The sequence below is a fragment of the Asterias rubens genome, chromosome 9 (genome assembly GCF_902459465.1).
Source record: "Asterias rubens chromosome 9, eAstRub1.3, whole genome shotgun sequence".
In the NCBI taxonomy this organism is placed as follows: domain Eukaryota; kingdom Metazoa; phylum Echinodermata; class Asteroidea; order Forcipulatida; family Asteriidae; genus Asterias; species Asterias rubens.
In genome coordinates, this window is record NC_047070.1 from 16,761,239 (window position 1) to 16,773,705 (window position 12,467).

A 12,467-nucleotide genomic window follows, 5' to 3' on the forward strand; every position below is an offset into this window, starting at 1 on the left:
TCATTTGAGTCAAAGTTAAAAGGAGTGAGCCTTGCTGCTCATTCCTTTTGAAGATTTGTGTCATTCAAGCCAAATGACAAGGGAATGAGAGCCTGGCTGCTCTATTGACGTTTCATAGACCTTATCGCAAATACTTGATACGCACACAATAATATACGTGGAATGAGGTGCATGCTGGTGTAGCTAGCTATCAAATTTGATCACTAGCTTAGACCAGCATGCACCTCATTCGACAGTTTGCGCTGGCGCAATGTCATTTGCGAAAAGGTCTATGTCAGTCAAGCAAACATTATGAGGGAATTGCCTCCTGCTGCTCATTGAGGTTTGGTGTAATTTTACCCAAACTTACAAGGGGGTTAACCTCGAGGTTTGATGTTTCATATAATTTTCAGCAAAAAATACAAGGGTAAGGCCCTTACACCTTACACCCTCAACCGCCTTATTTTGTTTGATTGATTAAATAATGCTAATGTAAATACAGTAAAGCGCCACCTCGTGTTCAGTGCATAATCGACAACGGCTATTTTGTGTTTTAAACATTATATATATTTTTAAACGAGAGCACAACTTTTGTACGTGAAATTTTTTGTACAATTATCCATGTCATAACTTATCACAGTGGCAAAAATTATGTCAAATTCATAAATAGAAGATAACTACGAAAAAACGTTGATCTCAAGGAAGAAAAAACGAAACAAAACCGAATTGAATGTTTAGCTTAGATTGATCTACATACAATACAAACAGCAGTTGTGTTTTTACGCATGCGCACATAAATTTCAACGGATAGCGCCATATTTGACTCATAATGTTTTGAAATCAACGTAAGATTAAGTTGGGGTTTTTCATCGTATTCTAAACAGATAAAGGTAAGTTTTTATTTTACAAATCTGCTGTACTTTTTATCACCTTTCCCCGATATTCGTTGTTGCAAATGTTGTTTTGTAGGAAGTCATAAGGGGTTAGTTTAGGGGGCTGAGTGACATCAGCGACTGACGATCGACGACCGAGTCGGTGTGCGTAGTGTCGTGTCCAGCACACAGTGTCACACTGCAGCTGCAAAAACACACAGAGGGGCACTGCTGGTCGCTCCGCATTGTAATTAAAACCGGTGTTTGTATGTGAGTTAGACCATGGAGGCTTCCTCCATGGTTTGACCATGGTTTGACTAAGTCTACTCTATCTATATGAAAATATATTATGAGGTTTCGTTCGGCTATCAATTAATAAATTATCATAATCGAGTATCGTACGTACGTACGGGAGACGATAAAGTTTAAAGCCGATCATGTCGATAGCCGAACGAAAACTCATCTGTATTGTTGCCCACCTTGTTGAGCTGTTAATAATGGCTCTCTTTAATTTTAACATCGGTCTCCCCCTCACCAACTTGAGTGGTACTTACCACAGAGACAGTCACACAATACACATCACTCACACTCACAATCAGATTACGACACTGTAAAGTACTGTGAGTGTGAGTGAGATTGTGATGAAACCGATTAAACTAAAAAAGAGAGCTATAAAAATGAACACTTAACTTTAACAACTCAACAAGGCGAGGCTGTCAGTTTTTATGCCACCACTTTTTCATTGGATATGTAATAAGCTAGCCCACCTTGTTGAGTTGTAAATGGCTCTACTTTTAACATCTGACAAACGAGCGAGCATCCCTCGCGTGTAGCGAGCAGGGGCACACGTTGCCGGTCTCGCTCGTCTCGGTCCCTCCGTGCCTCGATGGCAACTAGAGGGCTGTACTGTACTGTCTGTACTACTCCTCCTACTAAACAGTGATAGTCCTTCTACTACTGTACTACGAAAAAGAAACTGATCTAGCAGCTAGCCCTCAATGAAATATCCCTTTTTGTAAAAAATGAGTGAAAAAGTGGTGCCTCTCTATACGTAAAGTTACTGTGAACTGTTAATTATTACAGCTATCAGTGTCAACTCAGTCTCGTGAAGGTTTTGTGCATTGCTATCATTTCAATCTCCCTCCGCCGTTGTGTTGAGTAATTCTTATTCAAAATAACTTTTCGCACTGTGTGTGTTTGCTTATCAATTTATACAGCTATGGACCTAAACTCACCCTCCTTGCAGAGGGGTGATTCTGTCTTCAGGCACCCGTCCAGTGTGACCACGCCTACGAACTTTATCTCTCCATCGACGACGTCCAGGCGTCATCCCTCCCAACTGACCAGCCAGTCGTCCCTTCAATCCCATCACACTGTACCGGAGAACGATGACGCTGCTGAGAGGAGACAGAGGAGGAGATCTAAGGTGCTTGAGATGCAGAGGCAGTTTCAGAGCCCTGGAACACCAAGTGAGAGGTAAGTGTAGGTTGTTACACTACAAAGACTCTGGCCTGTATGCTTTGTGTTTGGCAAGGGCACCAAGGCATTTTCTCCTTGGTAAAGGGCACCCTATGTATGAGGAAATTTTAAATTTCTACTGGAACATATGAAGGGCAACAAGGCCAATTGACTAGGGGGCATGGAGGCAATGGCCTTTGTTGCCTCTTGGAAGTATCAGGCCTTGAGACTGGATTCTTATCAATTATGTTTTATGGTCCCAATTTTCCAATCTAATTTTTCATTTTTTTTCCAGTTTTTTTTAAAAATTATTCTTTTTCAGTATGAGATCCCCTAACATAAGGCAGGACGGCCACTTCAAGGTGAAGACTACACTTTAACTGATTTGAGCTGTCAACCCAAATTAACTGCCACAAGGGGCACTTCATTCTGAAATATCACTTAAATAAAACATTATTTTTTTTCTTTCTCCTTTACCGTAAAACAGGCGGAGATCACTGCCATTGAATGGTCTCAATGCAGGACAAGTAACCGACCACTATGCAAACTGCATCAAACTATCAACGGAAAATGTAAGTTGCACTCAAAAACTACATTCCTAAAGAACTAGATTGTATGTCTAAATCGAAGACCGCAGAGTCTCTAATTCTTGTGAGAAATCTGGTCCAGTAAAATATTTGAGCTACGAGACCCTCAGTCCTGTGGAGTTTTCCCTTAAATCCGAGCCCTGATAATGTAATTATCTTTCCTGGAATCTCACTACAGAAAATAAATGCAAAGAATGCATTCGGTCTGCACCTGATTGACTACATGGCAGACCTACTCAAGGAGAAGACAGGAGAAATGACCAACTTCCAGGTAGGTAATAATTCTCATAAAGGCACATATCCACCCTACTGGGTGTTCAAGGTGCAGTAAAACAAACAAAAGAAAAACTTAATTTAGTCCTTGAAAACCTGTGACTTAAGATGAGTTTTGAGAAAAGTTTTGAATTTTGCTGTTAAGGTGGGGGGGGGGTAGATTTTTTAAGTACTCCAATGATCAAAACAATTTACTTCTGCTGCTGTTGATATTATTTTGAGAAAAGATTCCTTCCAGCTAATGACCAAATGGTTCGTTTGTAATCCTTCTTTTCCCATGCAGGTTGCAAGCTGCACGTTGGATGCAAGTGCTAAGATCTATGCCGGCCGTGTAGACTCGATTCATGCTGATACTTACAAGATGTTAGGGGGTCTCGGACACGGTGACAGGCAAAACAAAGGTAAGTTGCAGAAACGTTTTTCTTAAATTGGTTTTCCTTAAATTGGTCTGTATTTGCTTAATATTTTAACCTCTGTGAAGCGCCTCAGGACCCTTTTGGGGTTAAGGGTGTTGTAAAAGCCGTTTGTTATTTAAACGCTATCGATATGGTCATCATTTAATAGTTATTTGGAAACCCAATCTAAGATGACTACATGTTTTATGGACTCAGTTTGCAACCTAGAGCTAAAGAAATGTCGGGTTAGATTTTTTTCTTTACTCTTTTTCTACACAGAAGGGGAAGATGGCTCTACAGATGCCGGCGAGAGGGGAACAAATGCAACCAAGAAAAACAAAAAGGTATGTTGTCCTTAAAGATTTACAGTCATCAGTCCACAGGGAAGAAGAGCTAATCCAGTGATATCACCAAACAAGCCTCGAGGTTAACAAATGGTCATTTGAATTTAATTATTAAAATTATAACAGATTATAATTGTTCTTTTGTTGACGCTTTTCTTTATTGCAGGCACGACACTCCAACACGATAGAAAGCAATCTGAAAAATATCAACCTCAACAAACTGGATCTCGGATTTGAGGTACGTCTGTTAGTCTTAAGTGCCAATCGGGGCTACAGCCTTAATTGTTTACAAGTAACTGAAAATAGAGGCCAAGTGTTGTGTTTCATTCAATTCATGGCCAAAGTATAGTCTCTTAGTCTTAAGTGTCAATCGGGGCTACAGCCTTAATTGTTTACAAGTAACTGAAAATAGAGGCCAAGTGTTGTGTTTCATTCAATTCATGGCCAAAGTATACTTTTCTCAATGATACGGTGTAGTGTTTATTAGAGCCATCAACTGCAGTACACTATTTCAAAGCATTTGAAACCAAAAGCAGAATTGCTCACAACAAGCAAATATAAATTTCAACAGTCCTAAAAAACATTCTTGACTAAGTAACTGGAAACAGAGGCCAAGGGTTGTTCTTGGGTTTTTTTAGTTGATTTTTCCTTTACTTTCACTCTTTAAACAATCCTTGAGTACCTTGTTTGGTAGATACGTGCGCTATATATGACCTCGATATTATAAGAAAAGATCTTTTATTTAAGTCCTCCAATTTTCCTCCTCAAGAACATTCTTGACTACTTATTACTATTTTTCCGGCCCTCTTAGATGGACCCATTGTTTCACAAGACCTCAGCAGCATTTGATGAGGGGGGTACTTATGGCCTTTTGCTGAACCACCTGGTGTGCAGGGATGATGATTGTGAACTGCTGCTGGACTCAACGGAGTTAGTCAGCTCAACATTCACCCAGACTGAACCGCTTCATCCGGCCAAGCATGAAGGGGTTGACTTGGCCGACCTCAAAGGTAAGGTTCAACATTCAGTGTCATGAATTCTTGAATTTTTGAAGTTCATTAAAAATGACTCTACGTTGTGACCTACATTGTAAATTTGAGTCAACGACACTCTTCACCATTGGCGACTTTTTTTACCGTATTTTTTACTTGTATTTCAACCTGCATTCAACCTGTACTTCTTTTGCCATACCATCACTCTTGTATTAGATGTACCTATACCAACACAGACAACCCCCATCTCGACACCAGGAACCTAGACTCGCTCTGAGTCCATCCAGTATCACTCTACCAGAATGTTTAGCGGATCTCATCGGACATTGTTAAACAAAATTAAAATAAACGTACATGTTTATAAAAGTACATGTTTATCAAGCCAGTCCAATAAAAAAAGGGACAAAAGAACTAAATTTTAAAGCTATACCACTCGACTTAAAGACACTGGACATTATTGGTAATTGTCAAAGGCCAGTCTTCTCACTTGTTGTATCTCAACATAATAATAAATAATAATAATAACCAATTCTTATTTAGCGCATTTCACAATAACATATTAAGCACAAATAACAAACCTGTGGAAATTTTAATTCAATTGATCTTCTAATTTGTTTTGCGAGATAATAATGGAAGAAAAAACACCTTTGTCACACGAAGTTGTGTACTTTCAGATGCTTGATTTCGATCCTCAAAATCTAATTCTGAGGTCTCAAAATCATATTCGTGAAAAATCACTTTACTTCAGAGGGAGCTGTTTCTCACATTGTTTATACTACATGTATCAACAGCTCCCCATTGCTTGTTATCAAGTAAGGTTTTATGCTAATCAACTAGTTTGAGTTATGACCAATAGTGTCCACTGCCTTTAATCAAATGTACTACATTCTCTGGATTCTGGAACCTTTCTAGCTTGTATTATTCTCTCTGTTTTACAGACTCATACACGGGAGTGAACTTCGGCGGTCTACAAATATGTCCAGCCTTTTCCGACTTTGAGTTTACCAATTGGAATAAAGATGGACAGGTAATTCAATGATCTTTTAGTTTGTGATTTTGTGGATTTGGTTCTCAAGAACTTATTATGCTAGTTGTAATATGGATTGATCAGAAACATCAGAGCTTTAGTCAAGTATTCTTAACCGCTCAGCCTTGACACGCCCAAGAGAAAATTACATGACACGTTAAGTGTGCGCGCTGTGTTTTCTTCTTTGAGATTGCCTGGAACTGGTTGCCTATAAATTACCTTGTAATTTTTTATGAGCTGATACAATATTAAAATTAGAATTTTTATCATTTGAGTTTACTTGTGTTTATTATCTTTTTGAAGGAGGATTTCAGCGTAATGATCAGTAAGATGGCAAAGAGCGACCAGGCGTTCGACGTCAACGCTGTCCCCGAACCCCTGGAAGAGACCAACAACGGCGGCCATCATGATTTCGGCACAGACCATTACGACGCAGGGGGTTTCAGTGATGATGACAATGATTACGACGGAGGGGAAAGCGGCGGTGTTGGCTCGATGGGGGAGCAGTCTGTATTCATGGCGGACGGGCAGGAGGCTCAGATGATTGGGTCAAGTGGGTGAGTTTTAAAACAGGATAAATTTTCATCAGGGATAAAGAATATTTATTTTGGCTTTTACCCATATACATCAATGTGTGTTAGCACCGTATACTTTCCGAGTCCTATGAAAAAAAATCACAGGCATATTTATCGGTGCGATTCGAACCGAAGACCCTCGCAATCTAGAGCAGTGTAATCCTAGAGCAGTGTCTTACCAACTAGAGCACCGAGATTGCCTGGTAGCTAGATTGCTGGTTGAGTTGTGGATTGTCTTCATAGGCTGTCCTTAGTCTTGCTAAGTGTTGTGAATCCACGTTTCATTGTAAATCATTGAAAGGGTTTTGATATTTTTTGTAGATCAAATCAATATATCACTAAAATAAATTGTGTATGAAAGGGGTAATTTTGAAACTCACTTTCATCACTATACACAGGTGCCGAACACTGTCTACAGCCGGTCAGCTTTGCCTCCAGCTATCTCTTCAGCCGACGGAGTATTCCTACTTCGATATGGATAAGCTTAGCACATGGGCAGGACCTCAGCACTGGAAACTCAAACCGCATTCTAAAGGTAAAGATTCTGTAAGGACGATTTCCTACCAAATTCACTGTTCCTCATTCATTTTAAGGCTCGCTCCTATTTATCACTAAGCACGCCACTCACATTCCTAGACTATGACCTCAAGGTTCCCCAATACTCACTGGAAACTCCCCTGTTGACCTAAGTTAGGACTACCTTTGTGAAATCCACCCCAGTGCAGTTGTTTGTATTGAGGCCCAGATGTTGACAATCACTGTATTTGCTTTTTGATAAAAATCATTCTGCAATTTTGCTTCCTTTAACAGACAAAGGGGAAGAAAAAGGGAAGAAATCGCAGACCAAGAAACCTGTCTTCCGAATTGACTTTTCCCAGGAGGTCGACTTTGCCAAGTATTTCTCAGAGTCAAAAGTAAGAGAAATATTTGTTTAAAAACTGCCGCTTAAACACGAGTTGGTGACTTTATGTCTCTATTTAGAGACTTTGGGTGGCAGATATGGTTGTTGAGATATTTATCTTGTTTACTGTTTTTGGGGAATTTGTGAGACTTCTCAATTCTGAAAAGAACTGTCCTGCTGTTTAACTACCACCTGGGCGGAAGGTAGGAAATCGGCTGGGACTATTACGTCAGCTTTAGTGGATTGAGGGGACTTCTCGTTATTAGCTCCACTACTGCGGAGTGAGTTCTGAATTTCAATTAGCTTGCTCTAGCCACCATCAGGAGACCATTTTAATATTATTGTCCCATTTATTGTTTTTTATTATGAAAACTCTCCAGGCGGCGACAACATTATCTAAGGCTACCCTCGACAAGAATAAGAAGAATTCCAACACACTCCCTGAAGACCTCCATTACGATCCAGATGACCTCTTCAAGCTGTTCCTCAAACCAAACTTTGTCGTAAGTTTATACACTTGTTTCTTTTTCATTAAAGGGTTTTGATACCTTTTGTAGATCAAGTTTTTGGCCATGGCATGAATCCCTTCTCACTGTGAATGAAGATGGATATAATACAATCTACCAGCTTAGCTCCTAGTGGATGATACCCATGCCTACATCAGGACTGTGAAGGGCATATACCTGTTTCAGCACCAGGAGTAGGTGGCAACTTGCCCCTGGTTACAGTTGATTTGGATCTGTTAAGTGAAGCCCTCACCTTCAAGGGGCCATCCGGCTTGGTGATGCTAGGGGGTATCTCAGAAAAACACTTTCCAAAATTCCCTGTTTTGTTGAATTAATTTTGAAACTTGATAATTATGTTTGTGTATTTGTTTGTAAACTCAGATCAGAAAGCAAGCCAACAGTAGCGACAACATCGACGACGGTATAGAGGGGTATGATTACAATAACGCCAACGACTGTGCAAATTTCTGTCCCAATACCGGGGTGAGACCACATATCTTTACTTATCTTAAGCATTCAGAGACCATTATTTTCTGTACAATCCATTAAAATGTCATCCTGAAATGTCATGGGAATTTCTTCATTGGAACTAGGGTAGACCCGCCACCATGTTTTTCAATATTCTTTTCTTCAAGGGGATTTTAATTTTGTAAAGCGCATGTTTATTTGAAAATCTTTGCAAGTCCAGAGAAATATTTTGAAGGGGCAGTAAGGCAGGGGCAACAGATGCCATGACCTCGTTGGCATTGGAACAAGAGTAGACTGCTACGTAGACTAGTCCCCTGTCATTATCCGGTTATTGGGTTAAATGTATACATATGTACGTCAGATTTAACTGCACATCTCCAGCACCATGAAGGCCATATAATGAATGCAAGGTCAAAGGTGTTTATGTTTGTAGGCTCAACAGCAGATCTCTAGCGTAATTCACAAGCCTCAAGTCACAAGTGTGACTTTAGATGTTTAGGCTAACCGCTACCCTGTATTCAAGATGTAATTTCCCTTTTTTTCTCCAGGCTGATGATGATGATCATGATGGAGGAATGGACTTCTGCAGTGAGCCGAGTGACTTCAGTCAGACTTGCTCTCAGAGTAGCTTCATCAACGATAGCGTCTTTGACGCTACAATCCTGCAGGGAGATAAACTAGTCGCTCAGCCTCACAAGGTATGATCAGAGGTTAATTTTTTATTCGTCTTAGATAGAGGCAGCAACACCTCTTGCCTAAAAAGCATCTGAGCTACTTGTGTGAAGCACAAGCAATCTGGCTTTGTCACTTTTTCAAACACTGGTTTCCCTTAACTTTGTTTATTAATAAATAAAAGAGTAGTAAATTTTTGTTCTTTATTGACGATCTTCCACAGGTTGCTAAGATTGACATCCAGTATGCCAGGACGGCCAAGAAGATGGACGTCAAGAAACTCAAAGCTGTCATGTGGGAGCATCTGATCACCGAGCCGGAACAAGACAAGGTATTAAAAGCCATTTATTAGATGATCTTAAACAGTGTATCACCGTTGTCATAACCACGATTCGAACCATCATTCTGGAGACCTGGCCAATAGAACTTTAAGTTCGATGCTTTAGATGGGCCGCATCACTCTTGTTCTTACGAGTGCTATTCAAGCACTCTTAGGTTTTTAAAAGCGTTGATTTTCAGTGCCTTTTTACTAGGGGTTATTGACGAGAGGTACCAATAATGGTGCGCTGACCTTGGCAATGCGGCTGTGGTTCACTGAACTGCTCGAACACTACGCTCCACAATAGATGGTTTTGATAAACTTCTTTCTATTTCTTTAAAAAAAATTCCTTTGATCTGTACAGGAGAATGTGCCCTCCCATAACGACCTGACCAAGAGGACGTCCGTAGCTGGCCTGCAGTCCTTCAAGGATTTGTACGAGCAGATTCCAGCCAAGCTGTCCAGGACAATGTCAAAGAATCTCAGCATTCCCATTGCATTTGTCTGTCTGCTCCATCTCGCTAATGAGAAGGTAATACAAGTCAGAATCTTAGAGCCGGGTTTGGGTACTTTTTTTGAAGGACAGAAACGTCCACAAATTAACATTAAACTTACATTGTTTAAAGATAAAAGTAAATATTACTTGCTGAAGAGCTGTTGTTTATTAGAAATTAGTTAAACAATTGTCGCAAAAAATTATTTTAGCATGTACAACGGATCCACACGACTCTCCTGAGAACATTGCTCTTGGATTTTCACCTTTTCCCAAAAAAACTTAACGACTATTGAAGCTGAAACTTCAACAGGTAAATTATATTACATACATCTTTATTCACATTGAGTAGATATTCATGAATTTTCTTTTCTGTTCCCCTTTGTACAGAGCTTGAAGATCATCTCGGACAATGAAGATCTTGTCATCACCCAGGATTGACCTTCGACCTGTGAAATTCAGTAGATTTGAACACAGCGGGAATGCCTTACATCTGTTTCTTCATTCACTTGGACTAGACTGGACGGAGAATTTGTTTCATGTGGGCCCAGTTTCATAGAGCTAATTGAGCAATTTCCGGACTAGAAAGCAGTTACCAACCAAAATGCCATGTCATGTGCACAGTTTGTGAATGGTTCCCTGTACACTATTGCTAAGCAGAAAGTTTCTTCTGCTTAAGCAGACCTATGAAACTTGACCCTTATCATTGGGGTACTTCAATCTAAAGAGGAACAAAACTACTTTATTTTCATCTATATCAGAACCTTTTCAGAGAAGTTTCCTAAATTGTCTTGGTTATAACATACCTAATTTTGTGCCGCTGTAATTTAAAGGAATGGCGTCCTTGTTTTTTTTATTTTAAAGTGTTGTACATACATGTAGAAAAATCAATGTTTACTATCGAATTGGATGAGTGCTGTAAATTTGCTTTTTAAACATTTACCTAGTCTCGGTTTGCATTTACTTTTATTTTACATGCTGTTTTATTTGAGTTGCGCTCACTCATAGTGCAGGTATTTGTTTGTCTTTGTTTAGTCCGACACTTGAATGGTTTAGTATCATACAGGGATAGCTTTACATTGTTGGCAAACTTAGTGTAACTTTTTTTAAAGAGATATCGCCAATTTAAAGAGATATCACACAGTAGCGCATATAAATGTTGCACAGGTTGCATACTCTGAGATGGTTTAAGGAATGAATTAAGGCCCAGTGACCAGGGGTAATAGTTTTGGAAGTGCTTTGAAACGCCCTCCGGGTGTAAAAAGGGCTATAAAAAAGCTGGTTACTATTATTATTATTAAGGCCGGACAGCCACTTCAAGGTGAAGGCTATGGACTGTCACCAGAGGCGCACGTTGCAAATTTTTATGAAGCAATTATGGTTATTGCCTTACTCAAGGGCACAAGTGTCATGACCAGGATTCAAACCCACACTAGAGCTTGGGTTCTGTCAACTAGACATGCTCCTTTAAATAGGGCTATCTATTTTTAATCGGCACAAAATGTCTCAGAGCTTTTTTAATGTAATTTTTTATTTATTTACGTCTTTTTTTGTTCATTATTTGACATAGTATCCGCACAATGGTTGAATAAATTGCTGCAAATGTCATGTATTTGCAATTACACTGTATACACATCTGATAGTCTCATTTGTAATTATATTTAGATTCTTTCCTTGTGCTTATTTAGAGACCATTGCTGATGTAAGTGGCTTACACCAGCGTGCCTAAATTTTAAATGATTGTGTTGTAGACCCAGAGTTGGCTGCATTTGTTTTTATTCAAAAGGCAAATGAAAGAAATGATTGGCCCCTACATATCACAAGAAAGTTATTTTATCGCTTGAAGATCAAATGCTTTACACTAAAAAATATGCACAATTTGTGTGGCTTACTCAGTGCACTGTATAATACCAGGATTCTCTCAGAATGTGCACATATGCTTAAAGGCAGTCGACACTATTGGTAATTGCTCAAAATAATGATTAGCATAAAACCTGTCTTGGTCCAAATCAGCCAATCGCAGTTTATTTCAGTTTATTCAAGCATTACACTGAGTTGAATAATTGCATGCAGTTTTTTGGAATGAGAGGCATCTTAGACACTGCACTTTCAATCGAAGTATAACTTGACAAAACAAGTTGATATACCTTTAGGTTTTGAAAAGAGTTACTTTAAATGAAAAAATGTACACTTTCTAGCAAAAACAATTGTACGGTGAAATTCATCACCTCATGATAATGCTGAACTGACAGGGTTCACCACTCTGCGAATAACACAGTATACGCCTCCTGGTGACACCTCATGACAATGCTGAACTGACAGGGTTCACCACTTTGCGAATAACACAGTATACGCCTCCTTGTACCATTTGCTACTTCACAAATCAAGTTACTAAATACATTTTCTTATAAATGACTCACTAGATTCTAGTTAGTCATTATGCAAATAAGTGTAATTTGCATAAATTATTTCATTTATGCAAATATGTGTAATTAGTGACCTATCAGCAGAACCCAATAAAAGTAGCCTACAAACAGAAGTAATGTACTTTCCTATCATTCTACATGGACTCAAAATTGTAAACACAAGGCAAAACTAAGACATAT

At 39.3% G+C, this 12,467-nt stretch overlaps 1 protein-coding gene across 1 annotated transcript; it reads left to right on the top strand.

Annotated features, from left to right (window-relative positions):
* The first annotated feature begins 767 nt into the window (after window positions 1–767).
* Window positions 768–11,213, top strand: LOC117295163 (condensin complex subunit 2-like). The gene is made up of 18 exons (XM_033777734.1): window positions 768–869; window positions 2,069–2,327; window positions 2,797–2,881; window positions 3,075–3,167; window positions 3,453–3,570; window positions 3,844–3,908; window positions 4,075–4,146; window positions 4,720–4,918; window positions 5,839–5,927; window positions 6,231–6,484; window positions 6,901–7,037; window positions 7,313–7,416; window positions 7,784–7,906; window positions 8,291–8,392; window positions 8,926–9,075; window positions 9,273–9,380; window positions 9,733–9,900; window positions 10,252–11,213. The coding sequence occupies exons 2-18, from the start codon at window positions 2,071–2,073 to the stop codon at window positions 10,300–10,302; spliced, it is 2,175 nt and encodes a 724-aa protein (XP_033633625.1). The 5' UTR covers window positions 768–869; window positions 2,069–2,070; the 3' UTR covers window positions 10,303–11,213.
* Window positions 11,214–12,467: the final 1,254 nt, after the last annotated feature.